This window comes from Pteropus alecto, unplaced genomic scaffold, assembly GCF_000325575.1.
Source record: "Pteropus alecto unplaced genomic scaffold, ASM32557v1 scaffold25, whole genome shotgun sequence".
Taxonomy (NCBI): Eukaryota; Metazoa; Chordata; class Mammalia; order Chiroptera; family Pteropodidae; genus Pteropus; species Pteropus alecto.
This window is the reverse complement of record NW_006441955.1, coordinates 5,894,239-5,919,948: the sequence shown is the minus strand read 5'-3', so window position 1 is coordinate 5,919,948 and position 25,710 is coordinate 5,894,239. Positions and strand designations below refer to the sequence as shown.

Below are 25,710 nucleotides of genomic sequence, written 5' to 3'. Positions count from 1 at the left end.
TCCTGTTTCTCCAGATGAAGAAACTGAGGCCTGAGCGAGGAGTGAGATTTGTCGAAGGTCACACAGGATCCATGTCAGAGCCAGGATTGGAACCAGGTGGGGCCTCATTCCTCCCCACTCAGCTGCCTCCACCTCCTGCCTGGCTCCTGGATTTCTTCTTTTGTGTCCTTGTCTCCAAAAGTGGGACAGACCTCAGTGGCCTCTCCGCCTTCCATCCCCCAGCTCTCTATGTTTATGTCCCTGTTAATGGGCCTTTGCAGGCTGGCCCAGCTGCCGAGCATGAGCCAGCGAGCCACCTGGAGCTGCGTCTGCCACAGAATGTTTACGGTGCACGGAGCCGAAACGAAACAACATCCATCTTGTTGACTGGTCCCAAACACTACACTCATTCATGGCCAGACTGCTGACAGGGTCCCCGTGCTTGGCAGTGAGCTGCCACAGCTCATCCGGCAAAACCTGGCAGTGAGAAGAGCGAGAAGAAAGAAGGCGGATGTCGGGGAAATCACTCCCTGGGCCCAGGCAGCTCTCCGGCTCGTTTTCTATCCACCGTATTCTCTATCCAGATACATCCGTTGAGGTAGTACGCTGCGACATCAGGGTTGGTCTGAAGAAAAGATGCTGGGCACTGAGCTGGCATCAGAAGTGCAGATCTGCGCTGCCTGCAGGCCTTGGCAAAGACCGACGAGATAGATCATCCATGCTCGTGAAGTGTCGCATTGTGGAGGCCAGCAGCCCAGCATCCTGGAGAGAGCCGAGCTTTACCCCAGACAGAGCTGGCTTGAATCCTGGCACGGCCGCATCTCTCCAGCTCCAGCCTTGCCGAGCTGATGGGAGGACCTTTGAGATACACTCGTAAACCAAGTTGTCCTTGTAAGAGTCCTATCTCTCCCAGGATGCCAAGGAGAGCATTACCTCCTCCGACTGTCTTTATGAGGCAGCAGTGAGGTGCTGTGGAGTGAATGCCCGATGGGGATCCAGAGAGTCAGGTCTGGTCCTGACTTGGCTACTGGCTAGGTGAACTTGGACAAGCCCCTTGTTTTCCGTGGGCCTCAGTCTCCATTTTCTGTGAAACAGGAGGCTAAGATTAGATTATCTTTCAGGGCTGTTTTAGCCTTGACATCTTACACTAGAATGATGAGGGATGCTTCTCAGGGTATATGCTATTCCCCTAGGAATCTGGGTCTGTGGGAAGCCCTGTGGACAGGGTACAGGGTGATCACTATAACCCCAGTGACAGCCAAGTACTATAGTGTGGAGTGACTGGCCCTAGAATTGAATGCCAGGTCTGGTTTTTAGGTGTGTTGCTCAGGAGAAGTCATTTCACCTTCCTGGGACTTGGTTTTCTCATCTGCAAAATGAGCTACTTGATCTACCTAGGAAGACTGTTGAGAGGCTTAAATAAAATATGTGGCACAGTGCTCTGCTCTCTGAGATACAGACGCAACACGTACATCACATGGTAAGGTCTAGAGGGGAGGGATTCCGGCATGCGTGAGAGCAGCCAACCACGTGGGAGAGGTGGCAGGGTCGGGGGAGCCTTCATGGAGACAGTGACTGCACTGGGGGAAGGATATGGGAAGGCAGGTATGCTCCCTTGTCCAGGGGATGGGAGAATTTTAGTCCTAGCGCTGATCCATCCTGGCATCCTTTTCCATTTAAGGGTCCATGACTAGGCTCTACTTCACCACTTAGCAGGCCTTTCCCCAAACTCTTGACCTAAAGTGTCACTTAACAGACTGTGGGCTCCTGAGAACAACGCTGGTGCCTGGCTCATCTCTGTGTCTCAGAGTCTAGGACTAGCACACCGCAGGAGCTTGGGGGGGTATATGGACAGATACTGTCTGCAGCTATTCCAGAGAAAGCCTTGGGTTTCTGTGGAAAGTTGCAGGCCTGTCAGGTAGTGAGGGGTCCCAACTGTTGGGGCCTGAGGGCGGGAGAGATCCAGGTCTTTCCCAGTACCAGCCCCTCCTCTGGATCGTAAGGCCTTGTGCCAGGAAATTCCCGATGGCTCTCTGGGGCTAGAAGAGATCATGACCATTTAATGGCACCTCCAGTCTCCTTCCTTTGTTTTACTGCAAAGGAAACTGAGGCCCAGGGGCTAGGGGCTGCCCAAGGCGTGTAATGAATCTTCAAGGAGCCAAAACTCTAGGCTTTTTTTCCTCGCGCAGGAGGCCTTTCCCCAAACCCTTGACCTGAAGTGTTAGAAAGGAGATCAGGACTAAATGTGGGGGCTACTGGACCAAAACACACAAGCAGTGATTCCTTTATTGTGGTGGAAAACAGGCTCCCTCCTCATGGAGGCAAAATGTGATTTGTGGGCAGGCTTTCTCTTCTGCAGCTGCCCAGCCGTGAGTGTCCCTGATTGGACTGCCCCATCAGCTGTATGTCCCTCAGGGTCAGGGCAGTGTGGTCCTGCAGGGGCCGGTGCAGCCCAGAGCAGAGCCCAGGCTGGGCTGGGCTAAGTCTGCAGTCTTTCCACCCTTCAGAAGCCTGCTCCTGTTGGGAATAAAAACACTGCTAGGTATGCTTCATCTCATGTTCCCTCAAACACGTGTATGGAAGTGTTCGTTATGTTTCCATCCCCTGTCTATCCAGGGAATTCAGCGGGTTTCGGCCAGTAAAATGGTAATGGCTGGAGTGGGGTCTGCAGCCTGACTGACCCACTGAGGGGCTGTGTCTTAAAGAGAAGGTGTCTGTCTCTCTTGTCTTTCTAGGTCTGTCTTTCCAGGCAGCAGAGGTTCAAGGGTCACTCAAGTCCTCACTCAACTCTCACCTGATGTATTCTTTTCTGCATTTGTCCTTCAAACTGGCATTTGTCCTTCAGCCAGGCCTGGGAAACTGCACCCCCTCTAGGTCTGTCCATCCCAGGACATTCCACAGTCAGCCTGGCACATCCCACCTCATGCCCCCAGCACAGGGCCTAGACTGCCTACTCACCTTCCCTGAGGAGTTCCCTTGGGAGCTGTGTGCCTGCCTTCTCATGGGTCTGTCTGGGCTCAGGGATCTCTATTTGATGCTGAATCCAGAAACAGATCCTGAGATTCAGATATCAAGACATGGACCTACTCTTGGAGTGTCTCAGCGCTGTTGAGTCAGAGGCACTTGGCCAAATCCTGGCTCTCCCATATCATCTCACGGTGTGACTTTGGAAGAGACCTCGCTTTCTCCATCTGAAAAATGAGGAGTTGGCCTGACCAGTAGTTTTCAACAGCGTTTCCTTTTTCCAACAGGGCCTCCTTTACTCTCCTGAAATAGAATTCATAACATGTAAGCTTGCCTTCACCAAAACTCTTAAAAATTCCATATAACGTTTCAATTGCATTATAAAGAAGAAATGCAAGGGAAGTAACTAAGTAATGTGTGTTTCCCCATATACATGCTCAGGCATGACTGTGCCAGAAGACAGGATGAAGTTGTCAGTTGCTTGCACCCTGCGTGCAGCATCCCCGAACCTGACCACCACAGATACACAAACGTCACAAGCAGAGTGACCAAGGATGACGTGGTTTTCTGAAATGATGAATACCTCCTGTTTAAGTTCCAAACAAAACACAGTACAGTCTCTCCTCAATTTACATAGTAGTTCCATTCCTGGAAAATTCAGTGTATGCTAAAAACATCAAAAAAGTACTTTGTGTTTATGTGTAAAATGGGGCTGTGTTCTAGGCTTACATGACCAGGTTGCTCCCTTATAATTATTTTGAATATCTGGCAAGATATTCAAAAGTTAGTGTCAGGCTGACTCACCCTTGGCAGTGAGTTGTCCATCCCTAGCTCCGCCCACTAAATTATTAGTTCCCAGTCATTGTGACCACCAGACCCCCTGCTCGGTGATTTTTAGGATGCTTCTTGGGGTGGAAGCCCCACACTGGAGAACCCATACTGCCATGATGCCCTTTGTGCTCTGCCAGATGAGGGTGCAGACTGGAACACTGGTTATAATAGGTCTTTAGGGAGGGCAGAAGAAAACAAAAAGCTCTGTGGGACAGGGTTGGTCAAGGAGGGCTTCCTGGAGGAGGGGCCTTGGGAACTGAGTGGTTTCAGATCTTGAGATTTTTCAAAAGCCAAAGCAACTTCTGTGACTTCCCCAGTAGGCTTTGCCAGCCTTTCTGGCCATACTGTGGAACAAATCTTTTCTACAGGGAATAGAAACTCAAGTCTCTCGGAGAGACAAGGAGCCATTATCCTTCCCTGCTTCGTGCTGTGCTTCTGATGGTGCCATTCCTGGAGGTTGAGGTGTCTTCTTGCAGGATGGTGGTATTTTCTCAGTCAGAACAACTAATCTTTCCCAGGAAGACTCAAGATGAAGGGAGGGGATTTTCAGGTGCTGGCATTTCGTATACCCACCCTACTCTAGCTGCCTTGAGCTGTGCATTTCCCCTCCATTACCTGTATGTCTTCCTTCTTTATATATTTTATAGAGGTTGGGGGACAGGGAATGGGTGGGGACTGACATGGTCATGGGCAAAGGAGTTAACTAATTAGCTTGATTTAAGCAAAGGATGTTAAAAAAAAACTAGGCGAAACATGAAATAATAAATGTATGGCCTGACATTAACATTAATGGTTCTATATGTACTGAGAACACTCAGATAGAAATGTTTGTCTTCGAGAAGTTTTTATAGATTTCAAATGCCGTTTCCTCTGGATTTCTTGTCATCCCATTACTCTCCTGGCTGTTTTGGACTTAAGACTAAAACAATGAGTTTTGGGTGACTATCACTATGGCTCCCTGATGATCTGGACCAGACGCGGGCTTGTGTGAGGTTCAGGGCACCCTAGAAACTGGCAGGCCTTCCTATCAGAGAGGCCTGGGGTTTTACAACCTCGGAATCAGAGAATCTCCTTGTGTCTGATCCATGACATCAGAGAATCTGAGAACTATAGCAATGTGAATACTTAGCTTTATAAAATTGTACCATATTGGAGTGAGAGAATCATGGAATTTTAGAATCTCAGATACATGGAAATTTCTAATCTTAGAGTTTGGAAACATGACGGCTCAGTATGATGAAACATAGATCTCAGATTTTAAGGGATATCAAAGTCTATTCACCAGGCCACCCCTCCCTCACCCCTGGGAGAGAAATATACTAAATATAGGCAGTACTTTCTTCTGCCAGCTCTTGGGCCTCTCCTTTGTGCTTCCTTCTCTCCTATCCAACCTGGACTCTCTGCCCCTCCTGTTGGGGCAGTCATTTACAATTGGTGTGGGTGCAGCCTTTCCAGGGGAGGAGGTGGAAGGAAGAGGAGAGGCCCAAGAGGCTTTGAGACTGCAATGGGAGCGGAGAGTGCAGATGCTCCCAAAGACCCGCCCTGAGGAGAGGAAGTCCCGGGTCCTGAGGATGTTCTGACAGCACATCCCTCCCGTCAGCAGACTTATCTCATGTGTACGTGCCTGTCTCCTTTGGGGCTGTCCTCTTTGGTAAGCTGCTAAGAGGAAGGCTACCCAGGGGTCCCCTGGGCCAGCATTTGGGAGTGACCATATTCCCCCCACCCTGGAATTGCTGGCGAGGGGCTAAGAGGGACAGGGCCTGTTAGTAGACCAGTGCACTGGGGCATGGTTCACTGCAAGTTAGAGGCAGCAGTCTAGCCCAACCCTATCTTGGTCAGTTTTCAAAGATGGTTTTTGCACAGTTTTTAAAAAATTATTAAAACAATATGAAATATTTAGCAATACGGAAATTTTTAAAAAATATTTTAAAATTTACACACAGTTAACATTCACCTTTTGTGTATATCAATGAATGGTGCTGCGAATTTTGACAAATGCACAGTCATTACATCAGGAATGTAAATACCATTACAATCAGGAATTGGGAGAGTTCCTTCATCCCAAGAAAGAAAGGAGATTCGAGGAAATGCTTCTGAAAAAAAGCCATCTCTCTCCCTGCATCTACTCTTCTTTCTAGTCTTTTTCCAACACAAAACTCATATCATTCCACACCATAGGTCGGGTCTGGTTGCTCATGCTCTTGCCCTCCAGTGGCTTCCTGCCACATGGGTATAGAACCCAGATCCTCACCAGGACCCTCTAGACACTGCAGGGCAGCCCAGCTTCCTCATCACCTGCCTCTCTCACCCTTGCTTGCCAGGCTTCAACCACACCTGGCCTTCTGGGTCCCTGCCTTGGAGAGCAGTCCTGGCTCCTGCCTGTGTACTTGATGCTCTCTCTGTGTGAATGCTGTTCCCCAAGGTGTCCACAAAGCTTCCTCCTTCCCTTCACTCAAGTGTCTGCGTAGATGTCAGCCCCTTGGAGAGACCTGATTGCCCCCACCTCTGCACTTCCTAGCATCTTACCTTTATTTTAATTTACAACATTTATCCCTACCTGATATTATAGTGTGTATTTATGTTTACTTTTGAAATCGTCTTCTCTCTTATTAGAATGTAAACACCATGGCAGTGGAGATTTTCCTTTCTCATTCATCCCTGCGTTCCTGGTGGTACCTAGAACACTGCGTTTCCGGTGCTTGGAGCCTGGTCCTGGTACATGCTAGGCATTCAGTATACGTGTGTTGAATGAATGTTTAACATTTGATGTATTGATTTTTCGTTTTTTTACTAGTCAAGTTATTTTTATGTATGTGAAATTTTGATTCCTGCTCTTTTACATTTAATATAGTTCTTATAAATATTTTCCCTTCTAATTAAAACCTCTAATAGCTCCAGTAAAAATCCATGATACGATGCCTTTGTGATGAGGCACATTCATGTAAAACATGACTGGCAGTTGGCAGTTGCTCCTGTCCAGCCTCTTCACGAATCAGGTGGTGAGAGTTCTTTCCTCTAGGGGTTTCAGGGGATCACGGGTTTAAGAAGTGACTGCCTCATAACCACTTGAGACTTTCTTAGTTCTTTGTGTGGCATGTACTTTGTGATAAGTGGGCTGTTTCCAACATATCTAATAAGTGAAAACATTTTTCTCCCACACATTAACTGGAAAAACCACCAAAAATATAATTTTTAAATTAACTACATAGTAACACAACTCTGTATTTTTAAGTAATTGAAGGGTTTTGACCACACTTACTGCACTATTGGTGGGGGTTTACTGTTTCACGTTTAATGGTTTCCTTAAATTTCTGAGAAATGTTGCTCTAGTTTAGTTGGTCATTCTTCTATTATTGAGTATACAGTCTATCTCTTTTTTTTTTTCTGTTATAAATAACCCTGAGCTGGTAAATTAATATATATATATATTTAAATGAGAATACTGAGTAGGGATTGTGAGAGGAAGAAGTGCTTTCCTATACCGCTGATGGTATAAATGGATAGATTCCTTTTGGAGAGCAGTTTGAGCTGCAGGTAGCAAAATTCTTAAAATTTTGCATGTTTTTTGACTCAGTGATCCCATGTCTTAAGACTATAAACATGAATGGACGTAAAGACAGGTCTATAAAGTGACCAGAAGCCACTGAGCAGATGGGATTCACTCCTCGCCGCCTCGCTCCGCTTCCTCTGCAATAGTGTCTGACAAACCCGATAAGACTGAGATTGAGAAATTCGCTAAATCGAAATTGAAGAAGACAGAAATGCAAGAGAAAAACCCACTGCCATCAAAAGAAACGATTGAACAGGAGAAGCAAGCAGGCGAATAGAGATGAGGCACGCTCCGCCAATATGCACTGTACATTCCACAAGCATTGCCTTCTTATTTTACTTGTTTTACCTGTTTAACTTTGTAGGATGCAAAGAGGTTGGATCAAATTAAATGATTGTGCTGCCCCCTTTTCATATCCAAGGACTAATGACACGAAGGCCGCACCTCCCTCTCCCACCTGCTTGTCTGGCTGGCAGGGAAGGAAAAGAACTTGCATGCTGGTGAAGGTAGAAGCTGGTGGGATGATAGTGAAATCTAGAGTGAAAACCAAGCTGGTCCAAGGTATCCTGCAGGCTATAAAATGCAATTTAATCAGAGTGCCATTTCATTGTTGTTGTTTAAATGGTTTTAATTATCGGAATGCACAATTTTTTAAAAATGCAAGTAAAAAGTTTTAAACCTGGAAAAAAAGACAGGTCTATAAGGACACTCATTATCTGATTGTTTCTAGTTTTAAATATTTCTAAATAATCTTAACCCAATGATGGATAATGGATTAAATAAAGTATGTACGACCATATAATGGAATACTACAATCATTAAAATTATTTGTTGGAAGGGGCTTTTTGCATCTGACTATACCAAATAAGCATGTATCAGATGTTCCTTCTAGACAAAATATAAAAACCAACTGTTTGAAGGCATCAAAGAATGACCAAAATAGCCACAACTGGAGGGACCAACATTCTGAAGAGAAAGGAAATGTAGTGAGGTGATTCTGACATCCTGTGCCTCTTCTTCCTTTCAGGTATTTGCCAATTAGCGAGTAGTGTAGGACCAAGTGTCAGAGAGCTAAACGGAGCTTTCTACAGCCTTACAAGCTAAAGAGACAAAAACTGGAGTTTAGGGCTACCATGATAGGTAGACCTTGGGGGGCCAAGATTTCATGGAGACAAGAAGGAGAGGAAAAGTGAGCCTAACATTCACTGTTGCTTTTCCTTCCAAAATATTCATTGATTCTTAAGCGGCACAGACTAAGAAGCTGAGAAATCAACAGAGTGTGGTAGTTAAGAGGTTGAAACGCTAGGCAGAGCTTTCAACAGCTTCCGGTTCTGGGAAAACATATTGAAGTTCAGTGTCAACTAAGGAGGAGGAGCCCTGGGATCCAAACTCTCAGTTGGAGCCCCTCAAGGCAGCATCCTAGGGGAAAGGTTGAATATGAAATAGCACAACCTTGACAAAGCCTGCAGCCCAGCTCTAAAACAGCTAAATCCCTGTTGGATAAAGATGATATTTCCCTCTTTTAACTGCCTATAAGAAGCAAACGAAAATTCTCTCTGGAGGAAGATAATGTCATCTGGAATCTGTACAAATTTCATACAAAATGTTGGACATTCAGTCAAAAATTACCAGGGATATTGGGACCAAGAGAGAAAAAAACATGATAAAAACAGATTCACAGGTCTACATGTTGGAGTTATCAGACACAGGATTTAAAATGACTGTGATTAATATGTTCAAGAAAATAGATTACCAATTGGAGAATTTCAACAGATGTCTGAAAGCTATAAAATTAATCAAGTGGACATTTTAAAACTGAAAAAATACAATAAATTTAAGAACTCAAAAGATGGATTTAATAGATTAGATATAGTTAAAGAGAAGATTAATGAATTGGAAAAATAGATTAGTAGATAATGTCTAGACTGAAGCATGAAAATTTGAAAAAGACAAAATTCAGAAAACAGCATAGAGATATATAGGATGCGGTGAAAAGGTCTAACATATATTGTTTCCCAAGAAAGAGGAAAAATAATAGACAGAAGTAATGTCTGAAGTGATAATGGCCAGTAATTTTCTAAAATTGACAGAAGACATCAAGCCACATTTTTAAGAAGCACTATGAACCTCAAGCAGAATAATACAAAGAAAACCACACCTAGGCACATCATAGTCCGTCTACTAAAAACTAAACACAAAAAGAAAATCTTAAAAACAGGGGTGAGGGGAATGATACAATGTCTTCAAAAGTCATGCAGATAACTTTCCAATGGAAATGATGAAACCCAGAAGACGGTGGAAGAAATCTGTAATATGCTGAAAGAAAATAACTTCCAGCCTAGGCTCTATACCCAGTGAAAATTTCCTTCAGAAATAAAGGTGAAAGAATAATATTGCCAGACAAACAAAAGTTGAGAAAATTTCTTGCTAGTAGGCTCGACAGATATTTTTAAATCTTTATGCAGACGGAAATTGACTCCATATGGAAGAAGGAAGAAGAAGGGATAATATTTAAATAAATATTGACTGTAAAACATTGATAATATCTAGAGAGATTTAGAAATATATGTAGAATTGAAATACACAGCAATGAGAGAGAGGGAGAGAGAGACAGAGACAGACGGACAGACAGACAGATAGACAGAGTTAGAGTCCTGAAGTTCTTGCACTTTCCAGGAAGTGGTAAATGTGCTATTCTATATTAAAGTGCAGTAAGTCAAGGATAGATGCTATAATTACTAGGATAACTGCTACTAATAAAAAAAATGTGTCTTTAGCAAGCTAATAGAGAGAGAAACGGAATAATAAAACTATATTTGACTAATCTGAAAGAAGACAAGAAAGGAGAGAAAAAGAATATAGACTATGTGAGGCAAATAAAAATAGTAAGGTCATAGATTTAAACCCAAATGTGAGTTAGTTACATTAAATGCGAATGGTGTACATGGACTAAATACTCAAATTAAAAACAAAGATTATCAGAGCGGATAAAAATTATTTTACAGAAGATTATTTTATTAATAAGCATGCTTTGGGTTGTAAGTGGCAGAAAATACTTCCGAGACAAGCTTAAAACACTATAGGAATTTTACTGTTCACACAGGTTTTACTGTTTCTTGGTGCTACCAGTACTGTGACTTAGTTTCTCTGCTTTCCAGATTGAGATGCTGTGGTTTATTGACATTATCCTCCAACCAGCATCCCTTGGGATGATAGAGTGGCTTCTACTAGTTAGCAGGGGCACATGCTTCCTTATTTATGTATAAGAACAAGAGGCTGTTTTTTCCCCAATCATTAAACAAAAGTTCTAGGCCTCTGTCTAATTAAACCAACTTGTGTTACATGCCTATCTCGGAGTCAGTCACTGTGGCACTATGGCTAGGGAGATGAGATCATGCTGATCAGTTCAAGCTTCCATAGCCCACCTTGGAGTGGGTTTAACCATGAGAACAACCATGAGAGCAAACAGTGACATAGGCCTGCTGTGTGTCTGTCACATGTACTATTCTAGATACTTTAAATACGGTATATGAATCCATTTCAACTTTATAAACTGTGGCACAAAGTAATATGACTTAGACAAGGTCACAGCTAGTAAATGGCAAAACCAGGATTCAAAACTAGTTGATCGGGCCCCAGAATCTACTCTTTTATCTGCTATGTGATACTGTTTCTCCTTCTCAAGCCCTATAGGTAGATATGGAAATATGGAACTCTATTATAGGGAGAGGGAATTGGAAAGAGAGAATGAATAACAGGTGTTATGGACTAGATGTTTGTGTCCCCCACCACCAAATTCATATGTTGAAGCTCTAACCTCCAGTGTGGCTTTATTTGGAAATGGGACCTCTAAGGAAGTAATTAAAGTTAATTGAGGTCATAAGGGTAGGGCCATGATCAGATAGGATTAGTCTTCGTAAGAAGAGACACCAGAGCAAATTAGTTCTTTCTCCTGCTCCCTCTCCCTCTCCCCACTCCCTCTTTTTCCTTCTCCCCCTTTCCCTCCCAGTCTTCTTTCCCCTACCCGCCTCCCCCGCCCCTGCCATGCACTGAGGAAAGGCCGTATGAGGGGCATAGTAAGAAGGTCTGCAAGCCAAGAAAAGAACTCTCACCTGAAACCAAATCAGCAGGAGCCTGATCTTAGACTTCTGGCCTCCAGAACTGTGAGACAATAAATCTCTGTTGTTTAAGCCACCCAGTTCGTGGTATTCTGTGATGGCAGCCCAAGCCGACCAGTAAACTAGGAAAGTAATCAGCTGCATTGACTCTGAATCCCTTAATGATGTGGAACAACGCCTGGGCCAGCCCTGCCCTCCAAGTCAGAGAGAGCTGGGCTTGCACCTTGACTCCACCGTTTACCAGCAGCGTGATCTTGGGAAAGTCACTATTCCTCTGCAAAATGGCGTTAGCAATACTGGCACGGAAAGAGCCTAGTACTGGGTGGGACACTAACGGGCACTCCATGAACTTTGGTATTCATGATACATTACTAAATGAAAAAAGCAGAGTACAAGAAAATAACTATCATCTTGCTTTTTTGTCAGAAATATATAGGGATGTGTAAGGAAATACCACAGAGATTTATGTGTTATCATGTCTGCTGTGGCCCTCTCCAGTTGGTGGCCTTATAGGTGATATCTATTTTCCATTGTTGTCTAGGTACATTTTCTACTTTTTCATACAATAAATATGTGCTAACTTTGTAGCAATAAGATAGTCTGAGGGAAAACTCAGTCCACATATATGTTTACATACGTGCATGCCTGCACCTACATGCGTAACCAGCTTTGGGCTGCTCACTTCCTGGCCCCGGACTGGGACAGAGCCAAGGGCTCGCTCTGGTTTCTTTGCGGCGCCATCCTGAGGTGAGCCTGCTCAGGTTTTACTGGCTTGAATCCCTGTAAATCTAGCTTAGCTTTAAAGCAGAATTTATGGAGTTTTTGTGATCTGGGATAAGAGACGACGGGTGGCCATAAACCTGGCATGAGGCCTCAAGCATCAGGCTCTGTAGCTCCGTAGGCCCTGCCAAACTTATAGCCACCTCCTCCCCCCACAATGGCGATGAACTCCTCCCCCACCCACCACCACTGGGGTGGCTCCAGACCGAGTGAGCAGGCCTCAGTAGCCCATCTCACCAGGCTGTGGAGACTAGAGAAAAAGCCCAGTCGTCTGCCTTTCTGCTTCTCTCAGAAAGCCTCCACTCCCTGCTGCTGCCAAGCCTTTGGGTTTGGTGAGGAGGGAAGAGAGGGGATGATGAGGCAGTGTGGAGAGGCAGAGGGGCCCTGGAGTGTGGATACAGTGTAGGCTTGGCTTCAGCCGTGTGTGTCCTTAGGGAGCCGCTCACCCTTCCTGGGCTTGAGAAGTAGAGCCCTTTCTCTACCACTCACTGAGATCTCTAGGGCCCCTCCTGCTGCCCTGTCTGGTACTCTAACTGCTCAGAGGGGAAGGCCAAAGAGGCTCAGAGAGGGCTGAGGCCCTCCTCTGCACTGACTGAGCCTGCGTAGAGGCCAGGCTCAGACTCAAGACTCTGTTTGCCCAAGGCTGCCCTCTGTGCTCACTGCCTACGAAAGCAGGCCCCCATTCCTAGAGACACAGATCATCCAGGGACGCTGTGCTCATGTCTCTCCTGCCTGTCAAGAAAGCAAAACAAAGAACTTTTACTAAAATGCTTACTCTGTGCTAGGTACCATGCCTTTACATGTATTATCTCATTTAATTCTCACAGGCACCCCCTGTAACAGGGATTCTTGTCCCCATTTTACAGATGAAGAAACTAAGGCTCAGAAAAGGAAGTAACTCATCTAGGGTCAAACAGCCAGAAAGTTGATGCTGAAGCCAGGGCTTCAACCTAGGTGTGTGTGTGACAAAGCGTGTTCCATTTTCCTAAGTCAGTGTCTGGCATATAGTAGGCATGAACGTGAACTTGGGACAGTCCTTTCAGCCACTCACCTTCCCAGGGTTTCCAAGCACCTCCTGTGGGTCTAACCATGTGCTAGGAATGAGGAGAGTTTCACCAGTGAGGTCCAGGTGTCTAGAGAACTTGCTCATTGAGCAACTGAGATAAGCCTCTCCCTCATCTGGACCCCTGTTTTCTGTATGCCAAGTAAAATGGACAAAATCATGTCTCAGGATGCTCTGACATTCAGCAGCTCTGGGGCTCTATGACCCTTGTCTCAAAGGACTTCACAGACTCACGGGGGAGGCAGGACTTTAACTGCACTTAAAAACATCCAGGTACCAGTACAGAGTGTTGTAATCCTGACTTTGTGGTGATGTTGTGGAGACTTAGAGATCAAACGTGTTGAGTATTTGGCATGTGCTGGGTGCGTAGAAAGAAGGTGTACCTTGAATGGCAGCTGTTCACGGGACTGCTGTGAGCTGAGGTAAGAGAGCTCAGGGAGGGCAGGAGAGACCAGGGAACAGTCCAAAAAGGGATGCACTTCTGCTGAGCTCTGAGAGCCCAGAGGGGTTTGGGAGGTGTCAGGCCACCCTGACTGGATGGGTGAGGATGTGTGCAACATAGCAGCAAAGCATCTTGGGATCGTGAGGTAACAAAGCCCAGGTGGAGAGGTAAGCCTAGGCCGCGGGGGCTCCCTGAGCCAGGTTCAGACACTTCCATTTATTGAATGCCCGCCAGGGGCCAGCCCTGAATTCAATATTTCATTGGTTTTCATGCCATCCACTGCACCCTATAAAATTCTCCCCATTTTACAGATGCAGGAAAGTTTCTAACTGCAAAGCCCTGTCTCTAACTCCTGCACTAACTCAGGGGTTGGCAAATTACAGTCCAAGAGCCAGTGAGCTGTTTTTCTAAATAAAGATTTATTGGAACATAGCCCCACTCATTTGTTGACTCATTATTTTGGCTGCTTTTCACAGTCCAAGTTGAGTAGTTGTGACAGTAGACTGTATGGCCCGCAAAGCCTAAAATATTTGCTGTCATGCCCTTCATGTACAAGGTTTGCTGACAAGACGGCTGAGTCAGGAGATCCAGTGTAAGTCTGAGCCCTTCATTTGCTGGATGACTTTGGGCAAATTGCTTGCCCTCCTTCCTCCTATCCCTGAGCCTACCCAACCCTACCCCTGAGGGTTGTAGTGAAACTCATAGGTGATGGCTGTGAAATGTTTTGTAGATCAAAAGTGTGGTACCCTGTCACCAGTCTGGCGCCTGGTGGGCACTAAAAGTCTGCTCTGCCTCATCCATGAACGAGGAACAGCCATTGTGTAGGCGGTCCTAGACCTAGCTGCTGGCTGCTCCTGGGACTGCAAGGAGGCGGCATCTGGGCCTGAGATGCTGAATGCATCATTGTCTCTCTCATGCAGACTTGGCAGGTTTTATCGTACATTAAAATTCCTGTGGGGAGTCACCTTATATGTGGTACTGCTTTATAGCCAAGTCATTACGGTAATTTGCAAAGCTCTGTGGCGTGTAACTGGAGACATTTGCTTCAGATTTGCTGGCTGTGACCTCATTCAGGCTGCCTGGTCCTGCATTTGGTGACCCCCTGAGCCTTGGGAGCTTGTCCTTTTGAGTATGGTCTCAGGGTCATCCAGACCTGAACTTCCTGGGGATAGAATGCTTCTCATACAGAGAGCCTTGCCTCCCAGCCCCATCCTGAGCTCGAGGATAAATGGAATAAATAATTATTCTTATTATCATCATCACTTTTTGAGTGCACTCTATCAGCCCGGCACCATGCCAAAGGCATTGTGTTCATATTTCACTTAATTATCACTATAACCTTGTGAGGTTGGTGTTAGCACCAGTTTACAGATGAGAAAACTGAGAATTGAAAAGGAAACTAAACCAAACACTAACTTAGCCTTGGGGGGTACCATTCCAGGCTCTGCTGTGGATTTGCTGTGTGACGAAGGCAGGTCCTTTCCCTCTCTGAGCCTCAGTTTCTTTATCTATTAATAAAATAGGTGGTCAGTCAGTCCCAGCACTGACATTCTAGTTTTTCTCACTAACTTGTAAAAATGAACTCTTCACCCTCCAAGCCTCCAAAGAAGTTTCATTTACATGGGGAAAGCTAGGTCCAGGGTCTGGTCCCTTGTGGCACAGAGAGAGACAGGGCTACTGGGTGCAGCCCTTTCCCAGGGAACCCCCAGCCTTCCTTAGGGCAGTGTGGCTGATGTGCCCCTCTCACTCCCTTGCCTCCCCTGAGAAAGACTCCATCCTTATTCCCTGGAGATGAAGAATGAGCAGAGGTGGGTTATTCTTTGGAGATGGAGAATGAGCAGGGGTGGGGACAGAGAGGCAAGATGCCAATAGGCAGAAGGGCAGTGGGAGTTCTCCTGGCTGACTCGGGTGCGTAGGGGGTGGGCAGCGGTGACAGTACCCATGTCTTTTCAGTGGTGGCAGCATCTCTAGGACATATATTACAGTCTCTGGTTTAATTTTCAGCCTTTGAGAAAGCAGGTGGCCCAAGGCAGGGTCTGGCATAGGCCTTGGGAGGCCTGGGTTCAGGCCTCGACTATGCCAGCCATTGGCACGTGACCTTGGACAGCTACTTGCCAGCTCTTGTGCTTATGTCCCTCTGCAAGGTGGGGAGGCCAGTGCTTTCATCTTGGATCTGCAAGAGTTACACAAGACAAGGTTTGAATGGGCTCGGAGCCCTGAGCAGTGCCAAACTGTGATCCGAGGGGCTTCTTTTTTCCTCCCTTCCAGAGCTGGCTTGCTTATTTATTATAAGAAAACCTCTTACTGTATCTAGCAGAGAAGCCAACAGGTCCCAGCTGTTCATCAAGTAATGACCATCACTTCCCTCATCTCAGCTTGGCCCCTGACTCCCTGTGTTCCTTTGGATAAACCAGTAAACTTTCCTATGCCTTCACATGCTTGTCTGTCTGTAGATGGAGTGGTCCTACCACCTGGCAAAGTTTAAGAGTCGTTGTAATGGTTGCACTTTGACTTCCCTAAAGGCCTCCAACATGAACTTCATTGGAGTCATAGGTGGGGATGCTTGTTCGAGGGCCCCCAGTTGTCCATCATTTGACTGAGAGGCAGCAGAACCAAACTTGAGCTTTAATATCTGAGAGATCTGGGTTCAACCACCTCTTATAGACCCCAGAGCCCAGTTGAAGGCCCCTAATCTTTCCAAACCTCAACTTTTCTCATTTGGAAATGGCCCTGCCTCACAGGAATGGACACTTGAAAGGACTGAATTGCCTGGCGCCTACGAAGGGCTGGATGAATAAAAGCTTTATAAATGCTGGGCTCCCTGGCGCCTTTCCGGGGGCCCACCGTCTGTCGCACCACACAGCCCCCTAAGTGAAGGAGGGGTGAGTGACCCAGAGGTCCCCAACAAGCCCGGCAGGTTCTTGAAGGAAGCTCAGAACCACCTCCCTGACCCAAAGACTCTGGGAGAAAGACCCTGGCAGAACAGCCCGTGTGATGATTAAGCTCTCTCTGCTCCAAATGCTATTAATGGTCATAAAATGATCCACAGTTTTCTGAGGCCCAGTCCCAGGATTTGCCTCAATGGGACAATAAAATCGCATGCAGAAATGATTTGGAAAAGGCATAGACCGCCAAGCAGAGACAGAGTTAAACGAGCAGCAGCCTGCTCTCATTAACTCAGGCCATTCACATTTGTTACCAGGGATTTCTTTTTAATTAAAAAACAACCAAGTTATTAAAAAATAAGCTTGTGAAGGGCTGGCCGAGCAGCAGCCAAAGCGAGCGGGAGCCGGAGCAAGTGTTTCTCACAGCAGGACACGGGCCCAGGCTCCGCCCAGGAAGGTGACACAGAGGGCGGCTTCTGAGCAAATGTTCATCCAAGCCCTCTTGAGCAGGCTTGCCTGTGGCTGGGAACCTGGAGGCTTGTCTGAATCCCTCACCTACCCTGGGACCTTGAGCGTGTTGCATTCTTGTCTACAAACTGTAAAGTGCTTGGCAGGTGAATGTGTGGTGCCTATCCAGAGCACATGACGAATTAGCTTGGAGTGTTTGGCTTTGGGAGTGGGCTAGAATTTGGGTGGGGTTGGATTTTCGGCCAAGAGGCCACTTTTTATTACACAGTGATTATAATGTGGGGTTTTGGTCTGGCAGACATGAGCCGGAGATCCAGTCCAAACTCTTTGTAGTCATGTGATCTTAGGCAAGTAATTTAACCTCTCCAAGCCTCTGTTTTCTCCTCTGTACAATGGGGGTAATAATACTCACACCGCCCTCAGAGGTAGTGGGGAAGCTCCACTGAGACGGTGGACCTGCACCTAGGGCCTGCGCATACTCCTCGGCGAGTGATGCTTCTGCCGTTCTCCTTGTCCTTACATTAGGGGCTGATGGTGTTCTGGCATCTGTTCTTTCCTCATCTTAATGGTTTATCTTGCTTAGTGTTGACAGTACCTGGGCAATACTTGGGGCTGATAATAATGTTTTATTACCTCTCTGGGGTACTTTATGCTTTTCAAAGTGCTATTTGACAATAAGAACAGTTTCTGCTCCTGGCGCACCTACTAGGTGTCAACACTGTGCTGGGGGCTCTGCACCTCAGCTCTCAAAACCTCACGGCATCTCTGGACAACTGGGGTGGCTGTCTCCATTTTACATCGGGGCTGAGGATCAGCCTCAGGAAGGGACTTGTCTGAGACACAGGCTTGGTTGGGGCTCACATCGAAGTTCATAGAGCCCCAAAGCCCATGCATGTTCTTTCCTTCTTAGCATAACCCTGCATAAGCCTAAGAGTTTCCAGATTAACATCCCCACATTATAGATGAGAAAACTGAGGTCCAGGGAGGGGAAGTAATATAACAACCACGCCTAACATTTTTGTCGGCTCTAGATCACCAGCCCCAGCACGTGGCCACACACCCTGTTAGGTGAACACTAGGTGATCAACGTGAGGATCACAGATCTTGAGCTCCCAGAGACATGAGCTTGTCTAATTCTCCAGTGTTTCGTGAGCCTAGAATTGTGCCTGGTTACGGACTCTGCTGGTGATTTATGGGAATTAAATGAAGTATCCTAGTGCCTTGAATGCAGCAGCAGTTTAGTTAGTGTTGGCTCAAGGGTGCTCTGTCCCATGCTGTACCCAATGACTGCCTCCCTGCACCCCTCTGAAGTCTATCTCCACTCACTTTGTCTCCTCTTCTTGTTTTTCTCTGCCTAGTGAATGGGAGCTACGGCCACTGCACCCCAGGCTCGGAGAAGAGCCTGCTAGACTTGGACCTTGCTGAGGGCCCTGGCACCGCCTGCCGCCAGAGCTTGTTTCTCCCTGCGGGAACCCCACCACCCCGGGGCCACCCCTCAGCCTGCGAGAGGCTGCTCCATTTCCCCCATCCTAGCAGGTATGTGCTCTGTCCTCACTATCAGCTGCTTTCTGTGGATACTCCTTCGAGGCCAAGGACCAAGGGCCTCCAGACCTCACCTAGTCTGCCTGGATCGTGGGATATACAGGGAAACTGAGGCATAGGATTGCCAGGGACCAGCCAGAGCCCAGTAGCACAATGATGGCTTCCTGGTCTAGGCCCCACATCTTTGACATTGCAGGGTCTTATGAGAGACAAAGATGGTTTTATTGAGGTGCACTTCCTCATTGCAGAGGCTGGGGTGGCTTTTCACAGAGAATCAGTCATTTCAGAAGAAGATTCTGGAGTCAGTTGGGGAAGGAAAACTCAGCTCAGGGTTAATAGTGTCAAACCCTGGACTACTCATAGATCAGAGAGGGTTCCTTCACCAGGGGCCATCTCCTGCCCCAGGAAGCCATTGCCCTATGGAACTCTGCCAGGTAACGATCATTCAGTCAATGCTTGTACATTTACATTTCCAGTGATGTTCGCCCCTGCCCAAATGTTTTATTAGATTGCATATTGGGCTGAATTCTGCTTCCTGCAGCTTCTCCTGTGGTCTGGTTTGCGGACAGGTGGAAGTCAACCACAGACAGGCCTCTCTGCCCACCCACTTGGCCCAAGTGTTCTCTCCACTGATTGGAGCTGCTGACCTGAGGCCAGTTCAGAGATCAGAGACTATAAAAACTGGCCCAGTTGCCTGTTTGCAGTTCATTCCTTCACCAGCCATTTATCAAGTGCTTACTGTATGCCAGGCACCGTGGGTTGCTAGGGGTGTCTTGGCAAAGGGAGCAGAGATCCTCCCAATGGAGCTGACTTTCTAGTGGGAGCCACACAATAAGAGATAATACCAAATAGCAGGCTGCTTATTCTTCTCACATGGAACCATTTTTCTTTGAGAATTTAGATTCCCAGTGGCCTTCTTTGATGTTAGTGAGGCTTCTGATTTATAGGAGTGTATTAGTCTGCTCAGGCTGCCATAACAAAACACCGCGGATTGGGTGGCTTAAAGGACAGACATTTATTTCTCACAGTTCCGTAGGCTGGAAGTCCAAGATCAAGATGTCAGCAGGTTTGGGGCTTCCCGAGGCCTCTTTTCTTGGCTTTCAGACGGCCTCCTTCTCCTTGTGTTCTCACATGGCTTTTTCTCTGTGAACACACCCCTGCTGTCTCTTCCTGTTGGATTAGGGCTCCACCCATATGACCTCATTTAACCCTAATTACCTCCCTGAAGGCCCTCTCCTGAAATTCAGTCACATTAGGGGTCAGAGCTTATGAATTTTAAGGGGGCGTAAATTCAGTACATAACAATGAGGAGGCAACTTTTAGACTTTGAACTATGCATTGTTTGACAATAGTCAAATGCTTTTATCTGCTTGATTATTCACTGAGGCTCCCCGGGGCAGTATCGGCAGTATCGTTTCTTCAGTGAAATTCTTTCTATCTCAGGGTAGGAGCTATGCTAATCTAGGGAAAGCTAAGCAAATGATTTCTTTCTTTTCTTTTCTTTTCTTTTTTTTTGATAGAGATGATCAGAAATACCATTTTGTCATTTTGAATATCATTTTGACAATTTAGGGCACAGAAGAATCTGTACCCAGAACTCTACACCAGCATCAATCTATATTGCTGCCACCTCTGCCACTGAAGTAGTTGAATTTGGTCAGGCACTTTCAGACTCCCTCATTTTCCTAAAGAAAAAGAGGGCCCAGCCTCCCTCCCACACCCAATTGAATCCCATCTCTTCGCCCTCCCACTAGATTGCCTTGTGTTTGCGGCCCCTCCTCTCTGTTCTTGCTGTCCCTCCTAATCTCTGACATCTTGATCCACTTCCTGGGTGTGGGAGAGAGGCTGGGCCCTCTTTTTCTTTAGGAAAATGAAGGAGTCTGAAAGTGCCTGACCAAATTCAACTACTTCAGTGGCAGAGGTGGCAGCAGCCAGCCTCCTTGCCTCCAGCCCAGGTTTCCGATACTTATAAAATAGCTCCCACTTTCTGAGTGACTGCTGCCTGAACACATTCTCTCATTTAGTCCGCACAGTCCCAGGAGGCCCAGGTCCTACTGCTGATAAGCAACAATCTTAGTGTTCTTACTACGTGCCACACTGGGCCAAACACTTTTTGTGTGTTAGCTCGCTTAACCCACAACCACTATGGATGGGGAAACTGAGGCCAGAGAGGCTACAAAAGTAGCCTGAGGTCACCCAGCAAGTGTGAGGAGTTTTAAGGAACTTCAGGAATATCCTGATTTTGTCATTTCTGTGCTTAAAATGATTGCCCACCGCTGGCCATGGTCAGCAGAATCTGTTGTGAAGTATAGTATAAGTTGTAGCTCCATCACTAGCTCTCTGGGTGAGATGCTGACCCTCTCCAGGCCTCATTTCCTTACCAAAAATGAGGAAAAAAACCACAGTGTGTGCAGACCCCCAATGGTGCCAGGAGCCACCCCTGCCTGCCCACTACACCAGCTTCTTGTCCTTGTTCTGAATGAGCCACACATTTCACATCTTCATGTCTCAGCCTTCCTGCTCTCTTGTTTGCCACAACTCTACCCACCCCTCAGCAGAGTTTAAGCGTTCTCTCAGGAGCTGGCCCTCAGTTTCCCTATTAGAAGGGGAGCTTCTCAAGGCTGGGGACCTGGGCTTTGAACTGTCTTGAGTCCCCAGCAGCACCCAGCAGAGTGAAAAGCCTGTGGAGTAAACTTGCTGACCCTCGGTCCAGGCCACAGCCCCTGGACTGACTCACCCACAGCAAGTCAGCAGTGGATGTGTAGACCCCATGACGTCCGAGATCACCCTCCTGTCCCTTTGAGTCTCTGCTGGTGAAACATGGATTTTCCCAATTTTAGCGGCTCCCTTCCAGGGTCCAGGATGACAGACAGACAGAAGCACTTTTGAGTCCTTGAGACTCAGAACATTGAGGCTGCTAGGAAACATAATGGTCATGAAATTAGATCGTTTTACAAATGAGGAAGCTGGGGCCCTGGGCAGTAGAGTGTTGTAGGAAAATCCAGGCTCTGATTCAAACAGATCCAGATTCAAATTCCTGCTTTATCACTGACTCTCTCTGACGCTTGGGCAAGTTGCTTCGGTTTTCATAAGTGTAAAACAGATGGTGGCCTCTCCCTTGAAGAATTTGGTCATGTGTTCAGCAGATACCAGACATTATTCTCCTGTGTTAAGATTGCACGAGACAGCCTTTGGGAAAGTGTCTAAGCACATGGGGCTGCTCCAGGTTTGTTTGCTCTGTTCGAAGACCTTTGTTCACAATTTCTAGAGGTGTGGTGGGAGTCGCCTGGGATGCAAAGGGCTCAGCAGCAGAGCAAGGGCAAGTGGGGGCTGCTTCAGCTAACATTTGGAGCCATGAGACACCAAGACTAGAGCCCCCTCCCCACCTGATGTCACTCAAGGTTTTGCTGTTGATTATTCAGGTGACTCAGTTGCAGAATGCTACAGCTGTTTTCTTCTGGTGGGGGTTGCTTTAACCTGGCACTGTTTTTAAAAGGATTGCTTGAAACGGAGCCTTGCTTGGCTGCCCTTCCCTGCCCATGCCCACCTCTGCCAGGCCTAGGATCACAACCATGCAAAGAGCAGCTATGCATTTATTTATTTTTTTAAGCTCCACAAAATCACAACTTGTATATCATATCTTCAAGCTACTTGGAGCTTTTTGCTGCCCAGTGATCGCAACCCTGGGGCGGGGGTTATGTGTTTGCTGTCTACCTCAGAATCCCAAGTTCCTTCTGCTGCTGCCCACTATCCGCACTCTGGGCAGCAGAGTTCCTAGGAGGGAAGAGAGGTCTCTGGTGAGCTAGGTGGAGAATTATTCAAGTGTAGATGAGAAACAAGTAGAAGAGCCCCACCCCCAAGCCTTTACCCAGGTAGGGCTTCAGGTCAGTTCTCCATAGGAGAAAGACACACAGACAGGAGAAGGGGAGCCTGGATTCTGGTCCCAGCCCTGTCACTGCTTGCTGCTAGCGACCGTGGGCAAGCCCTTTGCACTCTTGAATCCTTTCCTGTGCCAGATAGTGATGGAGTTGGTGGTGATGCTCTAAGGGCTCTGGGCTCTGACTTTCCTTCTCTGTCCCTTCTCTTCCCGTCCATCTGTGACTGGAGCTGGGTAATGCCACAGCTGCACAGCCAGAGAGGAAGGGGCTGCAGGAAGTAACACTGGGAAAAAGAGGGACAGATGATGACCTCACAGCCCCACAGGCCTGGCTGCAGGGAGCCTGAGGACAGTGGCAGTGATGATGGCACTATTTGCCCTGCCATCCTCTTTCCAGATGGGTGTCATGGTATCTGTCCTCTCACTTGATCCTGGCAGCCACCCTCCGAGGTAGAGAGCACTGGTCCTTGTTTCACAGGTGAGGAAAGCAAGGCTCACATGGGGTATCTTAGTTAGAGTTTAGGCATATAAGCAGGCTTCCTGTTCTGCCCAGCCAGCCAGTAGGAGCTTCTCTGACCCAAGGCTCAGCATCAGCTTGCTGGCTTCTCTCCTTCCTCTGGTAACCAGCCAGTAGGAGCTTCTCTGACCCAAGGCTCAGCTTGCTGGCCTCTCCCCTTCCTCTGGTAGCCAGCTGGCCCTGATGTCTCTACCTGCACTTACTTGTCTCAAATTTCAGAGATACCCTCTCTAGAAATGCATGTACCACACGCGTGATGAAGACACCACCTCAGTGAGCCCAGCTCTGCTCATCACACCATCACACCATCCTCCCCCACACGAGAAGAACCATATTCTGATATTGGGGTGAGGAGAGAGGCCCAGAACACCTTGTTCAGGTGTTCCCAGCTGGGAGTAGCTGCGCCTTGCCTAGAAATCAGGTTCCCTGCCTCCACTTGCTACCCTGCCTGGCCTGCCTGCCCATGGCTTCTCTCCAAAGTTGTGTCTCATGCAGTCATGGTGTCTGGGCTTGAAATTCTGGGATATCTACCCACCCAAGAAGCTTTTCTTCAGTTATTCCTAGGATGCACCCCTCATCATGACTGGTGTTCACAGTGGAAAAGACAAATTGTTTGGGGCAAAACGTCACACAATTAACATTTTTAGAGATTGTGAATTAATAAATTAATAAATTAATAAATCTTTATTAATAAATTAATAATAAATTAATCTTTATTAATAAATTAATAAAGATTTAAGAGACAGGTAAGCAAAATTTAAAACAAACTGGACCTGGGTGTCCCTCAGAATGTCAGCCTTGGCTTTCTTCCACCAGAATGTACTAGAAGGTCAGGAGCAGGGGATCAGGGCAGACCCCGGGGGGGCCTCAGAGGCAGGACGAGATGGCATCCAGGGCTGGAGGGGGTGGGCTGGACTTGGTAAAAGGATGAAACGGTGCTTCCTCCAGCATTCTCCTCTTCAGACCTCCTGCCTCTTCTGAACCTCTCCCCAGCCCCTTTTTCCTCCACATTCTTCCTTGCTGACCAGACAACCAGTCTCTGCCTCTCCCCTGCCCCCTTCTCTCTCCGCTTCCAGCCCTCGGCCTTTCTCTTCTTTCCTGAGCCTCCCTGGCCCTCAGTCCTCAGGCCCCCTATCATCCCCTGCCTGGGCCTCCCCACTGTGGAGTGCCCGCCTTCTCATGAACTCTCTGGCCACTGTCTTTCAGGTCACCCCGACCCCAGGCCACATATATGAATGGCGGCCTCCCGGCCACACAGCATATCAAACAGGAGTCCCTGCCCGGCTACCGAGCCATGATGGAAGCTCGATCACCCCTGTCTGCTCACTGCCGGGCCGCACCAGCCACGGGCCTGCACACAGACCTGGATCTCCCAGGCCGAGGCCTTGCCAACCCCACACCTTCCTGCTACCTTCTGGGTAGCGAACCCAGTACCAGCCTGGGCCCTCCACCTGAGGCCCACCTCCCTGAGGGTGGCCTGAAGCGCTGCTGCCTCTTGGGCCTGCCCCCCACCTCTTCAGCCTCCTCCTCAGCCTGTGCCTCCTCTGACATCACCTCCATTATCCGCTCCTCCCAGACAGCTCTGGTCACCTGCATAAATGGACTCCGGAGCCCCCCTCTGTCAGGAGACCTGGGGGGCCCTCCCAAGCGGGCCCGGGCCAGCCCTGCTACCACTGAGAGCCATGAAGGCAGTTTGCAATTTGAATCCTGCCGGAAGGCGGGCTTCTTGAAGCAGGAGCCTGCGGATGAGTTCTCAGAACTCTTTGGGCCTCATCAGCAGGGTCTGCCACCTCCCTATCCCTTGTCTCAGTTGCCACCAGGCCCAGGCCTTGGAGGCCTGGGGCTGGGCCTGGCAGGGAGAGTGGTGGCTGGGCGGCAGGCATGTCGTTGGGTAGACTGCTGTGCAGCATATGAGCAGCAGGAGGAGCTGGTGCGGCACATCGAGAAGAGCCACATTGACCAGCGCAAGGGTGAGGACTTCACCTGCTTCTGGGCAGGCTGCGTGCGACGCTACAAGCCCTTCAATGCCCGCTACAAGCTGCTTATCCACATGAGGGTGCACTCAGGAGAGAAACCCAACAAGTGCATGGTGAGTTCTCACAGCCACAAGGGCACAGCTGGCTGACCAGCAAAGTAGCATCCTCTTACTACCTGGAGAGGCCTACCTGGGCCTCTTTACCTGGGGGCCACCTGAGGTGTCCTATGGTTGAGGAGGGAAGGACCAATGCTATGGATGTGGCCACTGATCAAGATGGTCAGTGCCCCTGTCACTGGGAACCTTGACAAAGGACCCCTTGTATTCTCCAGGTGTCCCATCTCCCACCCCAAGGTGTACTACATGGCCTGGTGTCACACACACTCGTTCAAGTGGTGACACAAGTGCTCTGAAGTCAAAGCAGGCTTGGCCAGCTTTCTTTCTTCTATGCACATGCTCAGTGTCCCACCTGATGATGGACAAATGAGTTGTAGGGAGCATGCTGTCCTGCTGGGCGTTCACCTGGTGTCCTTCCCACGGAGGCTCCCTGGGCCTCCTGGAGCATCCCACAGACTTGAGCACTGGGTCCTCAACAGGCATCCAGCTTGGCTCCCTTGAGCAGGCTTTGGGGTATGGCCAGGGGTTAACAGATAAGGCCCTGGATAGCGCCTTCATTATTCTGGCTGGGGTTGAGACTAAGGCTTCCAGGGAGACACACA

The 25,710-nt window shown here is 47.8% G+C and overlaps 1 protein-coding gene and 1 pseudogene across 1 annotated transcript in view; both read left to right on the top strand.

The window, feature by feature from the left end:
* GLIS1 (GLIS family zinc finger 1) overlaps positions 1-25,710 on the top strand; it is a 215,019-nt gene that overhangs the window by 109,996 nt on the left and 79,313 nt on the right. The window contains exons 3-4 of the mRNA XM_006919218.3: positions 18,439-18,616; positions 24,223-25,105. Of these exons, the coding sequence (XP_006919280.1) occupies positions 18,439-18,616; positions 24,223-25,105 (1,061 nt within the window). The remainder of the gene's footprint in view (positions 1-18,438; positions 18,617-24,222; positions 25,106-25,710) is intronic.
* Positions 7,375-7,700, top strand: LOC102887018 (annotated as a pseudogene).